This window comes from Anolis sagrei, chromosome 2 (genome assembly GCF_037176765.1).
Source record: "Anolis sagrei isolate rAnoSag1 chromosome 2, rAnoSag1.mat, whole genome shotgun sequence".
Taxonomy (NCBI): domain Eukaryota; kingdom Metazoa; phylum Chordata; class Lepidosauria; order Squamata; family Dactyloidae; genus Anolis; species Anolis sagrei.
Window position 1 is genome coordinate 13,429,650 of NC_090022.1, and position 22,961 is coordinate 13,452,610.

At 43.9% G+C, this 22,961-nt stretch overlaps 1 protein-coding gene across 1 annotated transcript in view; it reads right to left on the bottom strand.

Moving 5' to 3' along the window:
- The window catches only part of LOC132765748 (zinc finger protein 850-like), a 44,649-nt gene that overhangs the window by 16,536 nt on the left and 5,152 nt on the right, over positions 1–22,961 (bottom strand). The window contains exons 4-9 of the mRNA XM_067463968.1: positions 19,053–19,120; positions 16,072–16,198; positions 14,646–14,744; positions 12,034–12,165; positions 10,820–11,913; positions 2,125–2,254 (exon numbers count right to left, since the gene is read on the bottom strand). Coding sequence (XP_067320069.1) covers positions 2,125–2,254; positions 10,820–11,913; positions 12,034–12,165; positions 14,646–14,744; positions 16,072–16,198; positions 19,053–19,120 — 1,650 coding nt within the window. The remainder of the gene's footprint in view (positions 1–2,124; positions 2,255–10,819; positions 11,914–12,033; positions 12,166–14,645; positions 14,745–16,071; positions 16,199–19,052; positions 19,121–22,961) is intronic.

The following is a 22,961-nucleotide window of genomic DNA, read 5'->3' on the forward strand; positions in this document are numbered from 1 at the left end:
GAAAGAGGGAGGGAGAGCATGGATTTAATAATAATAATAATAATAATAATAATAATAATAATTTTTAATATCCTGCCACCATCTCCCTGAAAGACTCGGGATGGCTCAAAAGGCACTCCAAAGTGCCACGCACATAAAATACACAATACAAAGCATATAAAATAATGAGAATATAAATTGACACAACAATATTACATAAAAAATCCCCAAAAACCTTATTAATAACATTTTAAAACATAGCAATGTGGTTTTATCTAAGTAGACCGGATTCCAATTGCAGACAGGTGCATCAAGTAAATGCATAGATTCACTAGGTCTTTTCTGGCAAGGATAGAAGACTTCAGGACAGAAGCATATTAGATAAAGTGGAATCACATCACGATCACTACATCTTATGTGAGGTGAAAAGGGGAAGGGAAACATGAATTTCATTTAATGTACACCCCTAGGATTGATTCCCATTGCTGAGATATGGGTAAATGCTATAGATTCAATGGGTCTACTTTAGCAAGGCTTAACCCATAGGACGGCAGCCTTAATCTTTGTCTTGAGGTGTAATGAATGGAAAAGGAGTTGCGCATCAAATGCCATGGGTTCAACAGGTCTACTTTTGCAAGGCTTAACCCATAGAACAGTGTTTTTCAACCTGGGGGTTGGTACCCCTGCGGTGTGGGGGGGGGGTCATGAGGGGGTGTCAGAGAGGTTGCCAAAGACCATCAGAAAACACAGTATTTTCTGTTGGTCATGGGGGTTCTGTGTGGAAAGTATGGCCCAATTCTATCATTGGTAGGATTCAGAATGCTCTTTGATTTTAGGTGAACTATAAATTCCAGCAATTACATCTCCTAAATATCAAGGTCTGTTTTCCCCAAACTCCACCAGTGTTCACATTTGGATATGTTGAATATTTGTGCCAAGTTTGGTCCAGATCCATGATTGTTTGTGTCCACAGTGCTGTCTGGATGTAGGTGAACTACAACTCCAAAACCCAAGGTCAATGCCCACCAAACCCTTCCAGTATTTTCTCTTGGTCATCGGAGTTCTGTGTGCTAAATTTGGTTCAATTCTATCATTGTTAGAGTACAGAATGCTCTTTGATTATAGGTGAACTATAAATCCTGGCAAGTACAACTCCCAAATTACAAAATCAACCCCTCCTCCAACCCCACTAAGTTTGTTTCAATTCCATCATTGGAGTTCAGAATGCTCTTTGATTATAGGCAAACTATAAATCCTGGCAAGTACAACTCCCAAATGAGAAAATCAACCCCACCAGTATTCAAATTTGGGCTTATCAGGTATTTGTGCCAAATTTAGTCCAGTGAATGAAAACACATCCTGCATATCAGATATTTACATGACGATTCGTAACAGTAGCAAAATTACAGTTATGAAGTGGCAACAAAAATAATGTTATGGTTGGGGGTCACCACGACAAGGGGTCGTGGCATTAGGAAGGTCGAGCAACACTGCCAAAGGCAGTGAATAAAATCCCACATTTTCTGCTTTAAACTGGAATATATGGCAATATGGACTCAGATAACCCAGTTCAAAGCAAGAAGTAGATGGAAGCCAAATTTTAAACATGGTTTACTATTTTTTCTATATATTTTTCTTCTTTCTTTTTCTGTTATCCCCCCCCCCTCCCTTTTGGTTATATCTATTCTGGTTATCTGTATGTACTAAGTCCAAAATATCTTTTCACTTTGTATTTCAGTTTATTTTTTTTTATTTTTTTCTGTTATTGAACTTAAAACTCAATAAAAATTATTATTATTATTATTTTTAAAAAGTGGGATTTTCTGCCTTGATATTCTGGGTTATCTGGCTTTGTGGAAGGGACCATAGAAGGGAGTCCTCCTTGGAAAAAATATCCTTGTTATCTTGAGACATAATGAAGAGGAAGGAGCTACTCGGTATCAAATGATGGAGAGCAGTGGTCCATTGCATCCGGCAGCGTCCCTAGATCCGCTTGGAGGAGGAAAGGCACAAAACTTTAATGTCGCATGAGAAAAACACACAAAAGAAAGAATCCTTTCAACTCTGATTTGGTGTTATGTATTCCTAACATCTTTCATTATACATCAACACCAAAAGGGCTTTTGTGTTGATGCCCACACTTACCTTGCCCAGATTGGAGATGTGCCGTACGTAATCCCTTGCAGTGTATCTTTGTTACTTGCGTTCTCTTCCGAGCATCTTCCCCATCCTCGCCTGTATTGGAACACAAAAATACAAGAAACCACCACCAACCCTACCTATGTGGGTTGCCTTTCACCTCTCCACACTCACCAGCTGCAAGGTTTCAAAACAACTCCAGATTGGTTCTCCCTCAGGCAGGAAAGATCTTATTTTGGGGGAGGAAAGCAATGATTTGGAGCCAAGAAGCAGGCTTTCCTTTGTGTGCCTCTCTGGGGACCATGCATGCCAGCCCCTCCAGGAGCCACCAGGAGACCCCAAGAGGCACACATCCCCTCAAACAAAGCAACCTGATCATTTTTGGAGAGGGGGGAGAGAGTGGAGGGCAGGAAGGGACCCCTTGGCACTCTGGGAGTTGTAGTCTTTCCCTCCTCCTCCTCTGCCCAAAACCAGAGGATTTCTGGGAGGAGTAGTTTCATGCCACATGGTGTGCCGTAGATGTGCCTTCAAGGCACCTGTTGGTTTTTATGGCAACCCAAGGAGATCTTATATAGGGATTTTCTTAGGCAAGGGATTGGCAAAGAAGCTACCAAAGCTTTTCCTCTGAAACAGAGCCTATAGTGCACCAGGCAAGACTTTGAAAATATTGGCAAAACATGTCCCCAAAAAAGCAGACCTTGATATAAGGGACCGCATTGCACGATCCCATTGTGAGACGAGGTGCATCTACATCAGGCATGGGCAAACCTTGGCCCTCCAAGTGTTTTGGACTTCAACTCCCACCATTCCTAACAGCCTCAGGCAGGGCCGTAGCCAGAAAAAAATTTTTGGGAGGGGTTGAAAATTTCAGGGAGGGGGGTTTGAAAATTTCGCAGGGGGTGGGGGGTTGAAACCTGCCTCCTAGCTCAAGCTGAAGCAAAGAGCATAGCGGGGGGGGGGGGGGGGGGGTCTGCAGCTCCGCCCTTGTCAACCACCTCCACCAAGTCTGGCCTCCTTAATGAGAGCATTCAACATTCCCCCCCCCCCCCCCCAACTTGGTTGCTTCACTACTGTTCTGTCGCACGCTGGGCCTGTAAATAATTGTCTTTAGAACAGGATGTGCAACCTTTGCCCAGCGGGAAGCCAGCGGGAAGTTCTCAGAGGTTTCCACCACAAACAGTCTTTAGATGGCTTGAGAAGTACAACAAAGTCTTTTATTAATGAATGATCAAACAGAAACTTCTCTTGTCTTCAGTAAAGTTAAGCAAATGATTCCAAGCTTTTAGGCAACTGGTGAATTCCTAATCTTGCCCACGAAGGACAGGCAACTGTCTTCAATAACTTCTTCTTTAAAGGAAAATCCCCTTTTTAACTTCTCCCAGGCTGACTGTAATCTAACCCTCACTGATGTGGGCTCTGCTACTGGGTCGAACTGCATCTCGAAGCACCGAGTGGACCTACCAGCAAGGCAGTAGATGTTCTCCAGCTGGAGTTCTTTGGTCTTTAGGGCTGTTTTCCCGGAAATTCTTTGGAGACTCTTAAGACCTTTCTCCCCCGGAAGGTCTTTAGGGTTGAAGCTTTTGTACAGGGGAAGCTTGCACACATCCTATACATAAGCTTACCTTGCTGAGACTAACTAAAAATGGCTCCCTTCCCAATTGCCCTGAGAAAGGGGCGGAACCAAAACTTAACAATGATGGACAGGTGACTTGCCCTATGACTGCAACCAAAGAAGCCACCTATCTGCAGAGTCCCTGAAACCTAGGACTGCAAGCAAACATTTAATACAAAGCAAATAAATTTGGAGCTCCTGGTTCAGCTGTACCAGAACAACTATATTGGCTATTGCTGCAAGTAATGACAGTGTGAATAAATTGCTAATATTTGCTTGAGATAGTGCTTGCAGTTCTGGAGGGACTCTTGATTTTTTGCATCTCATAGACTTAGCATGGGGATTTGGTTAACCAGTTAAAATTCATGAATAAACCAGGTTTTTTAAAAAATCTGAAACATTTCGGGGGGGGGGGTTGAACCCCTAAACACCCCCCCTCGCTACAGGCCTGGCCTCAGGCTCCTTCCTTAAGCGGCTGAGGGGGAAAAGGAAAGGGCCTGAAGTTGTTAGGAATGGTGGGAGTTGAAGTCCAAAACACCTAGAGGGCCGGAGTTTGCCCATGCCTGCCATAAGGGTTCCATTCAGAGAGAGAGAGAGAGAGAGAGAAAAAACAACAAAATAGATGCATTCCCGACTCCCAAGGAAGAGGCCAGGGCTGTCAGGAATTGTGGGAGTTGAAGTCCAAGACACCTGGAGTTGGGCCCAAGTTTTTTCATACCTGGTCAATCCCAATATCGAAAGGCACCAGATGCCTTCTGATCTTGGAAGTTAAGCAGGGCCAGCCATGGTCGGTACATGGATGGGAGACCACCAGGTCCTGTAGGCTATAGGGAGGAACTGGCCCAACCATCTCTGAGTATCCCTTGCCTAGAAAAAACTTATGAAATTCATTGGGTTGCCATATGAATGGCTGGATGGCCATCTGTCAGGGGTGATTTGAATGCAATATTCCTGCTTCTTGGCAGAGGGTTGGACTGGATGGCCCAGGAGGTCTCTTCCAACTCTTTGATTCTATGATTCTAAGTCAAAATGCCCCTTGCCAGCCAGGAACAAGCTTCAGCACCATGGAGAGCTCCTTTCAATTTAGGATTGAAACCTACTGTGGATTCGTCGCTTCTCACACAAGAGAGCCATGTACAGAAGTGCCAACATTTCCCTCCTTGTGTTACTTGTACTTCAAAGAGAAATGGGGAGAGAAATAAAATAATTATAAAATAATTATAAAATAAAATAATACTTATTATTTGATACATAATAAGATTAGTTCACAGCAAGCAAGATCAGAATGCTGCCTTTTGTATCCGATGACATGTAGGACATTTCCCAAGTGTCTACGACTTTGTGATGTATTGGTGAATAATGCGTGCAGATCCAAGCCAGGTGGCCTTTTGCAGTTGACAGGTGATAATTTTGGTTTTACTATTGTAGTTGTAAGGCATTGAATTTTTGCCATTATCTATGTGTAAACCGCTTTGAGTCCCCCCTAGGGGTGAAAAAAGTGGTATATAAATACTCTAAATAAATAAATAAATAAATATTGATCTATTTATTTATTTTAATTTATTTTACAGTATTTATATTCTGCCCTACTCACCCCACAGGGGACTCAGGGCAGATTACAATGTACACATATATGGCAAACATTCAGTGCCAAAGACACGCAACAGATATAGACAAACAGTCAGAGGCTATTTAACTTTTTCTGGCCGCCAGGGGAGCTGTCTCTTTCATCGTCCATCTGCGACACTGATGAAGTACTTTCGCATTCCCCGCATGCTTTTGTTGGAGTGCTTTGCTGGAGTCTTTTTTATGGCCTCGTAAATTTTGTTAAATTAGGCTCCCTACACAAAGGTGGTACCTAATTTTCCTACTTGACAGGTGCAACTGTCTTTCGTGTTGCAAAGGTTGACAACAAGTTACACAATTGGTCGGTAGCTCACTCTGACCCAGGCTGGCTTCGAACTCATGACCTTGTGGTCAGAAATGATCTTAATGCAGCTGACACTCAGACAGCTGCACCATAGTCTCGGCGCTAGGGTTAGGGTTGATCTACTCACATTTGCATGTTTTCCAACTGGTAGGTTGACAGAAGCTGGATCTAACAATGGGAGCTCACCCCGCTCCCCGGATTCTAACCACCAACCTTTCGGTCAGCAAGTTCGCAGCTCATCAGATAGTGGAATTGATTTTAGCCTGTTGGTTAAACCATCCCATTGTACTATAAGGTTTAGCTGTTAGTTTTAGATGTTTTACCTTGTGATAAATTATGTCTAGTTGGGTTATGTTTAGTGTTATCTTTGGTTAATCTTGTCTGTCATTCAGTTTAAAATTAGGCTTCTTATACTATTCAATGTGTTCTGTTTTATTGTAATTTGGCTATATGTCTACTCCTTGTTAGCATTGAATGCTTCCCTTATGCATTAGAAACCACCGAGAGTAATTATTTATTTGTAGACCTCACAACCTCTGAGGATGCCTGCCATAGACATAGGTGAAATGTCAGGAGAGAATGCTTCTAGAGCATGGCCATATAGACCGAAAAACCTACAACCCAGTAAATAATAATTATTAGCATTAGTATTAGTTGTTGTTCATTCGTTCAGTCGTCTCCGACTCTTTGTGACCTCATGGACCAGCCCACACCAGAGCTCCCTGTCGGCCGTCACCACCCCCAGCTCCTTCAAGGTCAGTCCAGTCTCTTCAAGGATGCCATCCACCCATCTTGCCCTTGGTCGGCCCCTCTTCCTTTTACCTTCCACTTTCCCCAGCATCATTGTCTTCTCTAGGCTTTCCTGTCTTCTCATGATGTGGCCAACGTACTTCAACTTTGTCTCTAGTCTCCTTCCCTCCAGTGAGCAGCCGGGCTTTATTTCCTGGAGGATGGACTGGTTGGATCTTCTCGCAGTCCAAGGCACTCTCAGAACTTTCCTCCAACACCACAGCTCAAAAGCATCTCTCTTCCTTCGCTCAGCCTTCCCTAAGGTCCAGCTCTCACGTCCGTAGGTTACTACAGGGAATACCATGGCTTTGACTAGGCGGATCTTTGTTGCCAGTCTGATGCCTCTACTCTTCACTATTTTATCGAGACTGGACATTGCTCTCCTCCCAAGAAGGAAGCGTCTTCTGATTTCCTGGCCACAGTCTGCATCTGCAGTAATCTTTGCACCTAGAAATACAAAGTCTGTCACGGCCTCCACGGTTTCTCCCTCTATTTTCCAGTTGTCAATCATTCTTGTTGCCATAATCTTGGTTTTTTTGACGTTTAGCTGCAACCCGGCTTTTGCGCTTTCTTCTTTCACCTTGATGAGAAGGCTCCTCAGCTCCTCCTCGCTTTCGGCCATCAGAGTGGTGTCATCTGCATATCTGAGGTTGTTAATGTTTCTTCCAGCAATTTTCACCCCAGCCCCGCACATCCTCGCATGATGTGTTCTGCATACAAGTGAAAAAGGTTGGGTGAGAGGATGCATCCTTGCCGTACGCCTTTCCCAATCTTGAACCAGTCTGTTGTTCCGTGGTCAGTTCTGACTGTTGCTACTTGGTCCTTGTACAGATTCCTCAGGAGAGAGACAAGGTGGCTTGGGATGCCCATCCCACCAAGAACTTGCCACAATTTATTAGTATTAGTACTCACCCCAAATACAACAGCACCAGACATTATCTTGCAGTTCAAAACATTTATTGAAGGAGGCCAGGGAGTGAGCCTCAAAGGACCACGAATAGATGCCACAGGGACAAAGGCAGCAGGAAACTTAGTCTTTCTTTAATATGGCGTGGCTCACCTGGAGCATCCCAAAGAAAGCTGGGCAGGCTTGGGCAAACAGACAGGCAACAGGGCAAACAGAAGCCACTGGAAACAACGTTTTTCCCAATAAATGGACAAGGACTTCTAGCAAGGAAAGGAAAGCCATGAACCACACTGACTGAGACACATCTAAGGACAAAAGCCACAAAAAGACATTTCCACATTTTGAAACACAACGGCATCATTCTACTGGATTGTCACTCTGGGCCAGATTGCCATAGCTTGTGACATTAAATCACAGTGAAAATGGGCAACATGGCAAATATCATTGGCTTATGAAGTCATCCCCCCATTTGTGGATTAAATTTCTGTGTATTTGATTACAATATTATCTCTAGTAATTTCTAGGTTTTACAGTGCAACTCTTTGGTCAACTTTTGCTGGAAGGGAATCAATCATACAGTCCTGCTAGAGAAGCTAAATATTCCTAGAAAGGTGTACCCGTCCCTCAGATAAGAAATAGCCATGTTACCTCTCAACAAAGGATTCCCCCAGGCAGGAAGCAGCCAGGCTTTGAAGCTGCAAGGCCATTCAGTGCTAATTAAGGTAGCCAACTGCAACATTCACACTTGTCTCAAACAGACAAGAGTTCTTCCTCCCACCCTGGACATGGTTGTTAGCGTGGTCCATCATTTCTGTGTTCTCAAATAATATGCTGTGTCCAGGTTGGTTCATCAAGGGCTCTGGCTACCAGTATTTAAAAAAGCCCTCTAAACTCAGGACAGGAAATAAAGAGGAACACTCAAACAACAAGGGAATTCCAGACAGGAAACAATCAAGGCCAGCTAACACCTCCCAACAACGGATTCCCCCAGGTAGGAAGCAGCCAGGCTTTGAAGCTGTAAGGCCATTCAATGCTAATCAAGGTGGTCAGTTGCAGCATTCCCACTTGCCTCAAACAGGCAAGGATTCTTTCTCCCACCCTGGACATTCCACAGCAATAGAAACCTCACTTACCTAATTTCCAACAGACCTCACAACCTCTGAAGATGCCTGCCATAGATGTGGGCAAAACGTCAGGAGAGTATGCTTCTGAAATATGGCCACACAGTCTGGAATTCTGGCCATGAAAGCTTTGAACAAGCCATGTTATTATTTAGGGGTGTTTACTTCTGTGGGTCTTCTGTGCCTCTAACTGCAGTGAATGTGGAGGGATGATAAACCAAAGTGGAGACGCTGAACAGATACCAGAAATGGGGAAGGGACAATTGGGGAAAACAAACCAAAGTGGACCAAAAAGCTCCCATATTTCACAAGATTAAGACTCACAAGACAAAGGCATCATTTCCTTGCAAACCATTTACACCTGAAATTTCACAGTCTAGACAAGACAACATTTTGACACACATTGGAAAGGTTACACGTTCAGGACATTTCTGCATGTGAAAGTAGGTGCAAAACATGGGCTGAGAGCTAGTTCATATTATGATAACAGCACCAGACCCATCCTGTGAATAATGAGATATTGCAAGTACTCCTCCGATCTACGAGGGGCGTTCCTTCGAGATTTCCCCTGACCCACTTCCTATGGACGGAGAGCAATGAAACTTGGCACTCTTATGAGTCCTTCTCTCCATTGGTGCCACCGAGGGACACACACTTTGCTCATGTTTTGAAGCAACTGTAAACATCTTGCTTTTAGAAGTCGACAGGCTGCTCCAAAAGCCATGGAAATCAGATTCTCACCATCTGAAAAATGTTTGCCCTTCAAAAATAACTTCCTTGTTGGAAAGAGGTGGAAGTCCAATAGTGTGAGGTCTGGTGAATAAGGGGGATGCAGTAAAATTTCAAAGCATGCTTCCATTTGGGCAACAGGTGAGTTGTGAATTGGTGCACTGTCTTGCAGAAGGCAGACACCTTTGGTGAGGATGCCACATTGTCTCTTGGTTTTGATGGCCTCCCGCAATTTCTGCAGATCATGGGACCCTTTGCTAAGAAATCAATTGAAACAACTCTGTGCTGATCCCAAAATACTATGAGCATGACCTTTGGAGGTGTTGAATCATGATGCTTCCATTGTATCGACTGGACTTTAGTCTCAGGATCAGAGTGATGGACCCAACTTTCATCCTGTGTGATCGGTCTGTTGAAAAAGTCCTCCTGGTATCCATGGCACATCAAGAAGAGAAGGCTGAGAGGAGATATGATAGCCATGTATAAATATGTGAGAGGAAGCCACAGGGAGGAGGGAGCAAGCTTGTTTTCTGCTTCCCTGGAGACTAGGACGCGAAACAATGGCTTCAAACTACAAGAGAGGAGATTCCATCTGAACATTAGAAAGAACTTCCTGACTGTGAGAGCCGTTCAGCAGTGGAACTCTCTGCCCCGGAGTGTGGTGGAGGCTCCTTCTTTGGAAGCTTTTAAACAGAGGCTGGATGGCCATCTGTCAGGGGTGATTTGAATGCAATATTCCTGCTTCTTGGCAGGGGGTTGGACTGGATGGCCCATGAGGTCTCTTCCAACTCTTTGATTCTATGATTCTATCGTCAATAGAGCCTGAGCACATTCGACTTGTTCCTGCTTCTGGAAAGGTGTGAGCAACCACGGGACCCAGAAAGCAGATACCTTATGCATGTGAAAATGGTCTTGCATGATTTTTTCCACAGACCCCACACTCATCTTGACATTTTGGGCTAGGTGGCAAATGGTTATGCGGTGATTTTCCAAAATGGCAACCTCCACTTGCTGGATGATGTGTTTATCCATAACCGAGTGGGTTTGCCTGAAAACTGGAGCTGTTTGCACCGAAGTCTGACTGCATTTGAATTGACGGTGCCAGTTCTAGACTACATCAAATGATGGGGAATCAGCACCATAAACCTCCTTCATCCTATCGAACGTTTCCTTTGGTGTGTGGCCTTTCAAGTAAAGGAACTTGGTGACTGCTCTGTATTCCACTGGGTCCATTATCAAACCTCACACCACTTCAGCACCTGGAAAGTCAAGACCGTGATCAGTTCTGAGTTGTAAATTGGCACGTGACCTATAGAGACTTATATCATTACACATGTGCAGTTTCAGCATCCTGTGATAAATAGAAGTGGGTCAGGGGAAATCGCTAATGAACACCCCTCATATCAGAAAATTTGAAAGGCAAAGCTCATTTATCTTCCATGGCACACTTGCAACCTCCCTGAGTGGGTAACATCAGGAAAACTATTTCATTTCTTTCTATCGTATTTCCGTTACTGTTTGGGAACATCTGAACAACCTCAGCAATCTTTTCATGTTTCCCATATGGGAAACAACATATGTGTTACCATTTCAACTAAAAGAAGGATTCATAATGTTTCAAGCCTTGTGTGGGTTTTCTGGTGCCGTACCAGCTTATCTTTCCATAGGAAGGCCTTTCTACATTCAGAGCATTCGTAGGGTATCGATTCCACATGGGTTTCCTGGTGCCTTACCAGTGTTTCTTTCTGATAGAAGTTTTTGCCACACTTGGAACACCTAAAGCCCTTCTCTCCAGTGTGGATTCTCTGGTGCCGAATCAACTGAGAGCTCTGGCAGAAACTTTTCCCACATTCGGAACACTTGTATGGCTTCTCTCCTGAATGCATTCGCAGGTGAATGTCAAGATATGATTTCCTGCTGAAGTTCTTTCCGCACAGAAGGCATTCGTATGGCTTTTCCCCCGTGTGCATCCGCTGGTGTCGAATCAACTGTCCTCTTTGGCAGAAACATTTCCCGCACTGCGGGCACGCGTATGGTTTCTCTCCGGTGTGGATCCTCTTGTGCCGAATCAGCTGCCCACTCTGGCAAAAGCTCTTCCCACACTGCAGACACGTGTACGGCTTCTCTCCGGTGTGGATTCTCTGGTGAGTGACGAGCGAGGACTTGTTACTGAAGCTTTTGGCACAGTGAAGGCATTTGTACGGCTTCTCGCCCGTGTGGATTCTCTGGTGAGTGATGAGGTGGGAGCGGGTGCTGAAGTGCTTCCCACACTGAAGGCACTCGTAAGGCCTCTCCCCCAAGTGGATCCTTTGGTGTGCGAGAAGGTTCTCCCTCTGGCAGAAGCTTTTCCCGCACTCGAGGCATTCATAGGGCCTCTCTGCTGTATGGATCATCTGGTGCACAATAAGTCCTGACTGGTGCTCAAATGCCTGTCCACATTTGCGACACATGTGATGCTCCTCTCCCACCTGAACGATGCCAGTGTTATCTGCCACAACATCTTCCACTTTCTGGATGGATATGCCCCACAGCTTCACAGTATGCTGCCATGGCTGTCGGTCAGACTCATAGCCCTGATCAAAGAGCTCAGGCTTCATGGAAATGCTCTCTTGAAAACCTTCCAGTAATGTTCCCTCTGATCTTGATGACTCAGAAGAGATTTTTGGATGTGTTCTGCATGTCCCATTTTCCCCGGGTATGCTATCACCTGATGGGAAAACAATGAGAGAAGAAGGAAGCATGTACAAGAATTACTCCAGAAACGATAATAGTAACAAAATACAACAACTACCCAACTCATCGTTCCACTTTAGTAATGGGAACTCACTCTCAGAATCCTGAGTTGTCAAGCAGATCCCCTCCTGGGATCCCAATGGGATCATTTCATGGTTCCCTTCCAGTCCCGGATCTTCCTCCTGTAGTAAGCTTTCCTCTTTAACCTCACTTGTAGCTGCAACATCTATAAGATCACAGAGAGAAAAGAGAGATACAGGGCCTTGATGCAGAGAGGTGGTGGGCTGATTATGTATTTTATTCCAAGTATTTTTGAATTTTCTTTCGGTCTGATAATTTTAAAAAGCAGTTTATAAAAGCTTCATTTGTGAACAGCCATTCCTATGTTTCACAGCTGGTCAAAATTCTTGGATTTGTTTTTTAAAGGTAGGATCATCAATGGCTTCAAACTACAAGAAAGGAGATTCCATCTGAACATGAGGAAGAACTTCCTGACTGTGAGAGCTGTTCAGCAGTGGAACTCTCTGCCCTGGAGTGTGGTGGAGGCTCCTTCTTTGGAAGCTTTTAAACAGAGGCTGGGTGGCCATCTGTCAGGGGTGATTTGAATGCAATATTCCTGCTTCTTGGCAGAATGGGGTTGGACTGGATGGCCCATGAGGTCTCTTCCAACTCTTTGATTCTATAACCGTTGCTAGAGTTCTGCAGCCAACCAAAAGCTTGAAATACAATTATAATTGTATTTTTATTCTATTTTAACTTTTGTATCCATGTCACAATTTTTTAATTTTTGTGTTCATATGTAGATGTAGATTAGTCCCCTTTGGGGAGATAAAGTGGGGTATAAATATTAATAATATTAATATTAATAATAATAATAACAACAACAACAACAACTTTGTTTTTAGATTCTATTGTTTTTTGTCATGTCATTGTTAATTGACTTGAATCTCTATTGGGAGAAAGGTGGGGTAAAATGAAGTAAATAAATAAAATTCAGGGATCTGCAGTTCAAAAGTTGGTATCATCAACATCACAGTGCTGCAGTGGTTAAACTGTTGAACTGTGAAATCTGCTGACCTAAAGATTGGCAGTTTGAAGCCATGGGTGAGATGAGCTCCTACTATTAGCCCTAGCTCCTGCCAACCTAGCAGTTGGAAAACATGTAAATGTGAGTAGATGAATAGATATCACCTCAGCGAGGAAGTAATTAAAGGCACTCATGCAGCCACAGCGAGGAGGAGCTTCTAATCAAGGTGAAAGAAGAAAGCGCAAAAGCTGGGTTGCAGCTAAACATAAAAAAAACCAAGATTATGGCAACAAGAATGATTGACAACTGGAAAATAGAGGGAGAAAACGTGGAGGCCATGAAGGACTTTGTATTTCTAGGTGCAAAGATTACTGCAGATGCAGACTGTGGCCAGGAAATCAGAAGATTGTCCAGTCTCGATAAAATAGTAAAGAGTAGAGACATCACACTGGCAACAAAGATCCGCCTAGTCAAAGTCATGGTATTCCCTGTAGTAACCTACGGATGTGAGAGCTGGACCTTAGGGAAGGCTGAGCGAAGGAAGATCGATGCTTTTGAGCTGTGGTGTTGGAGGAAAGTTCTGAGAGTGCCTAGGACTGCGAAAAGATCCAACCAGTCCATCCTCCAGGAAATAAAGCCCGGCTACTCATTGGAGGGAAGGATACTAGAGACAAAGTTGAAGTACTTTGGCCACATCATGAGGAGACAGCAAAGCCTAGAGAAGACAATGATGCTGGGGAAAGTGGAAGGCAAAAGGAAGAGGGGCCGGCCAAGGGCAAGATGGATGGATGGCATCCTTGAAGTGACTGGACTGACCTTGAAGGAGCTGGGGGTGGTGATGGCCGACAGGGAGCTCTGGCATGGGCTGGTCCATGAGGTCACGAAGAGTCGGAGACGACTGAACGAATGAACAACAACAACATGCAGCCATGCCGGCAACATGACCAGGAGGTGTCTATGGACAACAGGCTTCTTCCCTTGGAAATGGAACAAGAGCACCTCCCCATGGCCAGAGTTGAGCACCGCCTCCAGAAGCCGGAGATGAAAGGAGAAGTCTTTACCTTTGTTCTATCTATTTCTCTGTCATTGTTATTTTACTGTATTAAAGGCATTGAATGTTTGCCTATTGTAATCTGATCTGAATCCCCATGGGAGATAGAGCAAAATATAAATAAAGTGTTGTTGTTGTTGCTGTCATCATCATCATCATCACCATCATCATCTAAGCTATCTTACAAAGTTCAAAGCAGATACAGCTATAAATTGACATAATCACAAGGTTTACTTAATATACTTAAACGAAAAACAATGAAATACATGATTCTCAAACAGAAAACTACGAATAAATAATGGAGTACATTCTATTTGTTCAGTGAGTTCGCAGCCCTCAAAGGTTGGCCAAATAAAAAGAGCTTTGAGCAGTAATATTGGATCCAGGCATGGGAATTCTGAGATCTGCAGTCCAAAACCAGGATCCAAGTGCAGCAGTTGTTGTAAAAGTAATTGTACTTGTTGAAAGTTCGCACAAGGAATGCATCCGATACCTCCTTGCATTGGCAATTATTTCCCTGGGGAATGTTTATATGCCACTTGCAATTTCTCCTCTTTCACAAGCTGAGAAATCTCCCAATTGGCACAGAAAGGGAATTTGGGAAACTATACTTCAGGTGAATAGCTACCTGCGCTCTCCTCTTTTCCTGTTTTTCCAGCATCCAGGGTGGGTGGCTCTCTTCTTCCTTCCAGACAGGATATTAATTCTGGTTTGGGCATAGGAAAGCCTAAAAGAATGGAAAGTCAGGCAGGGATTGAAGGAATAATTCTTGATGCTCTAAAGTGCTAAGAAACTAAAACAAAACAGACACGACATTCATGCTTGAAATATTGGACTCAGATACATTTGATGCTGGAAAATGAGACCAGAGTCTTAAGTTTGAAATGTTGACTGGCCATTTAGAAGGCAGAACATAGAGAGGGTTGACTGTATTGCATTATAATATTTATGCTTCACATTGTTTACATATCTGATAAGTGTTGTTTTAGCAGGCGTGGGCAAACTTGGGCCTTCCAGGTGTTTTGAACTCCAACTTCCATCAGCTGTTAGGAATTGTGGGAGTTGAACTTGGAGGGCCCAAGTTTGCCCATTACTGTTTTAAAGTTTGTTTTCTGCACTTCAAAATGCCACATTTCATAGAAGATCCCGTTTATGATTATTATTAGTTAAGAGAACTGTCTGGTTTTACAATGTATTGTAATGTAATATAGCTGAGTCATGCACTGCTAATAGGCTTCTATTGGAAATGCTGAGTCATGCATTAACTGTATATAGAACTTCATTTGGGGAATGTGTTCTGGCCTAGTCCAGGTGATTGTGAATGATGTAATCCTGGATCTGAGTTAAGTTAATGGGTTGGGAACCAATCAGAGATTGCTATATCTAATTGTAGAAGAAGGAAGAGGGGCCGACCAAGGGCAAGATGGATGGATGGCATCCTTGAAGTGACTGGACTGACCTTGAAGTAGCTGGGGGTGGTGACGGCCGACAGGGAGCTCTGGCGTGGGCTGGTCCATGAGGTCACGAAGAGTTGGAGATGACTGAACGAATGAACAACAACAACATATGTAATTGTATAGAACTGTATATAAGGAAGTCATGTACAGTGTATATTTCTCCTTGTGCTGTGATGTTGTTCGTCGAAGGCTATATGTAATTAAAAGAACCTGTCTGCTAAGACAAGATATAACTGTATGCTGTGGTAAGTTTGTAATGTCATCTAGACTGGGGAAAAGATAATGGTAAAACTGACAATGGCCGGGCATGTGCTCAAGTGTCTGTAAAAGGTTCCAGCGTGGCTGCAGTTTGTGGGAGCAGTTGACTGAAAATACTGTGCAGGAAGAAGCTACTGGAAAGCGCTGAAGTTGTGCAACTGATCTGCTGCTGAATTGTGAAGTTAATCTCAACAAGAACAGACTGTCCCTGCAACATATGAAAGACAAGTGGTGCAGCTACACTGTAGGATTAATGCAGTTTGGTGTCACGTTTGATTATCATGACTCAATGCTATGGAATCCTGGGATTTGCAAATTGGTGGAACAGCCGAGTCTTACCCAAAGCGCTGATGTTTCTGTAATTTTCTAGCATGACTTCTGTATACAAGGAGCTTTGGTCTTCATCCAGGAGGGCTTGCTCTGCCTCGGAGAAATGCACCGCCACTTCCTCAAAGGTCACCTGTCCCTGAAAGAAGGACAAGACTCATTTCTAAACATTCTTCAACTGCCCAGGAAATACCCTGGCAAAACATCTGGGTTTAAGACACAATCAAGGGATTTCTTCAAGACTTGGAAAAGGTTCGTTTTGGGGTGACCACCAGTGGGCCATGAGGATGAAAATCTGGTCTGCGAGCCTCCTTCCTCTTTATTTATTTTATTTATTTATTTTATTTCCGCTCCTTTCACCATCTGGGCGAGCAGATGGTGACTACTGGATGGCATATGTTCTGTATCAGAAACTAGAGCTGATGTGGTCTATCCAATGCAATTTTCTGAATCAGCACCCCAAATAACCAAACCGAATCTGAAGTTGACCAAAAACTGATTCATAACCCTTCTGGTACTAATGTTGGAAAGTGGTCCCTGGTCAAAGTGATCCCTGGTCAAAAAAAGGTTGGGAACCAAACAGTAGAATCCAGACAAGACAGAGGTACTCCTGGTCAGTTGTAAGGCAGATCAGGGTGTGGGATTTCGACCTGTGCTGGATGGGGTTGCTTTCCCCCTGAAGACACACGTCCACAGTCTGGGGATAATCCTGGACTCATCACTGATCCTGGAACCTCAGGAGTTCCTTAGCATAGTTAAAACTTGTGCACCATCTGCGCCCATTCCTTGAGACGCCAGACTTGGCCATGGTAGTCCATGCCTTAGTCACATCCCAACTGGACTACTGCAATGCCCTCTACGTGGGGCTGCCTTTGAAGATACTTCGGAAGCTGCAATTGGTGCAGAGATCAGCAACTAGACTACTAATTGGAGCGCTGTATCCTGAGAGGACGCCTCCCATGCTACAACAGCTCCCCTGGTTGCCTGTTTGCTTCCGGGATAAATACAAAGTGCTTGTTGTTACCTATAAAGCCCTAAATGGTTTGGGTCCAGGCTATTTATCTAATCACATCTCCCTATACAGACCATCCTGTGCACTGCAGTCAGCAGAGGAGGCCCTACTCTCAGTCCCACCCCCGTCTCAATAGTGGGAATGAGAGAGGGGGCCTTCTCTGTGATTGCGCCCCGTCTCTGGAACTCCTTCCCTAAAGAAATTAAAATGGCCCTCACCCTCCTCTCCTTTAAAAAAACTTCTGAAAACACACTTACACACTTTAGTATATGGAGAGGAGGAGGATTAGGACATTTTAACCCATTGGAACACTGGCTAACCCACTTGTATTTTATGGCTGCTACGATAACATTATTTTAAAAAAATAATCTTTATTAGAGTTTTTAAATACAATAAAAGGAGAAATAAAAGTATCGATCATATAGTCATGTCTAGCATAGAGGAATCAGTAAACATAGTAAAAAGTGAGGGGAAAAAGGAGAAATAAAAAAGAGAATGGAAGAAAAACAACCCCAAGAGTGTGTAATTAGATGGATAAATAGATAAGTGAATAAGGACGTAATAACAACAAAATAATAATAATAATAAATGAAAAGAAAAAGAAATAGATGAATAAAGAAAAAAAACATTTTTAAAGGTTTCTTTCTGAGGCCTTTCCCTTTTCTTCTCTGTTTCTCCCTCCTTTCTTCCCTTCTTTCTCTTTATCTTGTCTATTTCTTCTCTACAAGATCAAAATCTTCTTATTTCTTTGTCTGAAGTACCCAGTAACTTTTTTTCCAGTCTGTTTCTTTCATTTTTATTTCTTTGGTCTTTGACATAAGGAAAGTAAGCCTATCCATGTTTCTAATCTCTAATGTCTTCATCAACCATTCGTCTTCATCAGGTATTTCTTTTCGTTTCCACAATTTCGCGTAGCATATTCTTGCTGCTGTAGTAATTGTATCTTTATTGCTTTTAGGGTATATGTTGTAACGTTTTACTCGTGTTTTAAGTTTACTATGTCTTATTGAATTGTTTTTTATTATTTTCATCTCAATGCTTAATTCTTTGTTGTACATGTACTGTTGTTTCTGTGCATTATCTTGTATTATTTTGATGTGTTTGTATTCATTTGAGGCACTGAATGTTTGCCTTTTTGTTTTGTGTCTGTAAACTACCCTGAGGCCCTTCAGGGAAAGAGGGTGGTCTAGAAAAAAAGTTCTTCTTCTTCTTCTCCTCCTTCTCCTTCTTCTCCTCCTTCTTCTCCTTTTTCTCCTTCTTCACCTCCTTCACCTCCTTCTCCTCCTCCTCCTCCTTCTTCTCCTCCTTCTCCTCCTTCTCCTCCTTCTTCTCCTTCTCCTCCTCCTCCTCCTTCTTCTCCTCCTTCTCCTCCTTCTCCTCCTTCTTCTCCTTCTCCTACTCCTTCTCCTCCTCCTCCTCCTCCTCCTCCTTCTCCTTCTTCTTCTCCTTCTTCTCCTCCTTCTCCTCCTCCTTCTCCTCCTCCTCCTCCTCCTTCTTCTCCTCCTTCTTCTCCTTCTCCTCCTCCTTCTCCTCCTCCTTCTCCTCCTCCTTCTCCTCCTCCTCCTCCTCCTCCTTCTTCTTCTTGCGGTTTGACATCATTTCCCATGCTTTTTAGCCTTTTCTACTAAAGAAGTGTTTGCATTTCACTGCAACTCCAAGGACTGCATAGCATGGAGCCATGGCAGTTAAAAGTAGTGTCGAATTGCATTAATTCTACAGTGTTGGTGCACCCTATGGCAAAAATTGACCATATAGTCCCACTGAAGGACCGAGAGAGAACATATTAATCAAACCTGAAAATAATCATAGACTCATAGAGTTGGAAGAAACCGCAAGGGCCAATTAGTCCAACCCCATGCAGGAACACACAATCAAAGCACCCCTGACAGATGGCCTTCTAGCACCTGAGGTCACCCAATCTGAGTCAAACACTCCTCCATGTGTTCATGATATAATTTTCCTTCCAGTCCTCCTCCCTTACCTGAGTTTGCACAGGTACAACCTTGAGAAGAGATGATGCAGAATCCACGGCAGGTGTCATTCCACTAACTGCAAGGCAGAAACAGGTTGTGGGAAGAAGAATAACAGAAGCTGGTTGCTATCAAGAGAGCATTTCAAATACAGTTTCTATCCCATCTCCAAAGCTTAGAGTGAGGTGAACACGGATCGCCCCAATACATGTTGACAACACAATTATGAAGAAGGTCAGGTTGAAAGACAAGGGAGAATGGATAACTGTCCCATTATATGTAACAGCGCCATGATAATAACAGGGAGGCATGTACTTAGAAGAAAACCGAATCAGGAGGAGAAAACATCCAATTCACAAAGTGTTATGGAGGCAATTAAAGAATACAGTCGGTCCAATCCTCAGTCTTCTCTTTCCCAAACTGAACATGCCCAGCTCCGCAACCTTTCCTTATATATTCTGCTCTCCATCCTCTTATCATCCGTGTTTCCCTTCTCTGCTCCAACCTCCAATCCTTCAAATGTGCTTAACATTTTCAAAAGCTTGCCTAATTATTTTGTGCCTTTTAGTTCATAGAATCCTAGAGTTGGAAGACACTCCAAGGGCCATTCTATCCAAACTCATTCTGAGAGACAGGAATACACAATCAAAGCACTCCTGACAGATGGCCATCTAGTCTCTAGTTAAGAACCTCCAAAGAAGGAGACTCCACCACACTTCAAGGCAGCATATTCCACTGTCAAACAGCTTAGATTCTCAGGAAGTTCTCTTCTAATGTTTAGGTGGAATTTCTCTTCCTGCAGTTTGAATCCATTGCTTCGTGTCCTAATCTCTTGGCGAATTAAGATATCACTGTTTTGTGGATTGTGTGTTTTATTGTGTTTTGTTGCACTGCCAACCCGCTACCCTGCATGTGCAACACAATTTAGAAAAGTTATATTTTCCCACTACAACTCCCAACGTTTATGGGTACGGATTCGAAGAGCTGAAAAGGTACAGCTTTTCCTACATGGCAGAGGGGTTGGACTAGATCAGTGGTTCTCAACCTGTGAGTCCCCAGGTGTTTTGGCCTACAACTCCCAGAAATCCCAGGCAGTTTACCAGCTGTTAGGATTTCTTGGATTTGGAAGCCAAGACCTCTGGGGACCCAAAGGCTGACAGGGCGGTGTCTGGGAGGGCTTTTGCACAGCTAAGACTTGTGCGCCAGCTGCGACCATACCTTGCAAAGGTTGATTTGGCTGGGGTGGTCCATGCCTTGGTCACCTCTAGATTGGATTACTGTAATGTGCTCTACGTGGGGCTGCCCTTGAAAACGACTCGGAAATTCCAACTGGTCCAACGGGCAGCAGCTAGGATGTTAACTGGCGCTCCTTACAGAGAGAGGTCAACCCTCCTGTTCAAGGAGCTCCACTGGCTGCCGTTTACCTACCGAACCCAATTCAAGGTGCAGGTGCTTACCTACAAAGCCCTAAACGGTTTGGGACCTGCCTACCTGCGTGACCGCATCTCCGTTTATGAACCCATGCACTCTCTTCATTCATCCGGAGAGGCCCTGCTCGCAATCCCACCTGCGTCGCAGGCGCGTTTGGTGGGGACGAGGGACAGGGCCTTCTCTGTGGTTGCCCCCCGACTCTGGAACACAATCCCCAAAGACATTAGACTAGCACCCTCGTTGGCAGTCTTTAGGAAGAATCTGAAAACCTGGCTATTCCGATGTGCCTTTCCAGAATAGGATAACCTCCAGCACTATGTCCCAGAAACACTTTATTAGAGTTTCAGACTCTGCATACTGCACTTGCCCAGATATCCAACATACCACCTGCCACACCCAGCACTTTTTTAACCTGTACCCATCACTGTCCCGGCCCTGGTTTTTATTGCGTAATGATGTAATGTTTTGTTATTGCTTATTGCTATGTTTTTAATTTGCTTTAAATTGTATTGTTATTGTTTTGCTGTTGTTGTGTTGAGGCCTTGGCCTTTGTAAGCCGCATCGAGTTCTGCGGGAGATTCTAGCAGGGTACAAATCTATATATATAAATTTGTTAGGGGCATCCAACGAGGAAACAAAACTCAAAAACCCCCCAACGAAACTTAACCAAAATTCCCATGCCCATAACACAATCCACAAGGTACAAACATATCTACTCAAAATGAAAAACAACACAACAACACACTCACAAAACGGCAAAACAACAAAAATCAAAAATCCCCCAACGAAACTTAACCAAAATCCCTGTGCCCATAACACAACCCACAAGGTACAAACATATCTACTCAAAATGAAAAACAACACAACAACACACTCACAAAACGGCAAAACAACAAAAATCAAAAATCCCCCAACGAAACTTAACTAAAATCCCCGTGCCCATAACACAACCCACAAGGTACAAACATACCTACTCAAAATGAAAAACAACACAACAACACACTCACAAAACGGCAAAACAACAAAACTCAAAAAATCCCCCAACGAAACTTAACTAAAATCCCCGTGCCCATAACACAACCCACAAGGTACAAACATATCTACTCAAAATGAAAAACAACACAGCAACACACTCACAAAACGGCAAAACAACAAAACTCAAAAATCCCCCAACGAAACTTAACTAAAATCCCCGTGCCCATAACACAACCCACAAGGTACAAACATATCTACTCAAAATGAAAAACAACACAGCAACACACTCACAAAACGGCAAAACAACAAAACTCAAAAATCCCCCAACGAAACTTAACTAAAATCCCCGTGCCCATAACACAACCCACAAGGTACAAACATATCTACTCAAAATGAAAAACAACACAACAACACACTCACAAAACAGCAAAAGAACAAAACTCAAAAATCCCCCAACGAAACTTAACTAAAATCCCCGTGCCCATAACACAACCCACAAGGTACAAACATATCTACTCAAAATGAAAAACAACACAACAACACACTCACAAAATGGCAAAACAACAAAACTCAAAAATCCCCCAACGAAACTTAACTAAAATCCCCGTGCCGATAACACAACCCACAAGGTACAAACATATCTACTCAAAATGAAAAACAACACAGCAACACACTCACAAAACGGCAAAAGAACAAAACTCAAAAAAACCCCAACGAAACTTAACCACAATTCCCATGCCCATAACACAACCCACAAGGTACAAACATATCTACTCAAAATGAAAAACAACACAACACACTCACAAAACGGCAAAACAACTGAGCATGCGCATTGGCGCCCAGCCGCAAGTTCCATCGCGCGCGCACATGGCCTTCCAGCCAACGTTCCCTCTGCGGAAACCATGCCCACTCCAAGCCCCGCCGTGCCGCTTCCCGCACACACACACACCCTGCCGCACACACACACGCAACCCCACGCTCCATCACTCCCCCCGCCCCCGCACACACACACACAACCCCACGTTCCATCACTCCCCCCACCGCCGCACACACACGCAACCCCACTCCCCCCGCCGCCGCACACACACACGCAACCCCAGGCTCCATCACTCCCCTGCCCCAATCTTACCTCCTTTTACTTCAGGCCACCTCCAAACCCCACCCCGCCCCTTCCCGCCCTGTCAAAATCTAGGAAAGACAGGAAGGAAGGAAAGAAGGAAGAAAGAGAAAGGGAGGTAAAGAAAAAGGGAGAAGGATGGAAAGTTAGAGGAAGAAGAAAAGGAAAGAAAAGGAAAGATGGAAGGAAAGAAAAGAGAGACAGCAGAAGAGAAAGAAAAAGGGGGAAGGAAGGAAAGAGATAGAGAAAGAAGAGGAGAAGGAAAGATGGGAAGGAAGGAAGGAAGGAAGGAAGGAAGGAGGGAGGGAGGGAGGGAGGGAGGGAGGGAGGGAGGGAGGGAGGGAGGGAAAGAAGGAGAGAAAGAGGGAAGATTGGCCACAGCAACACGTGGCGGGTA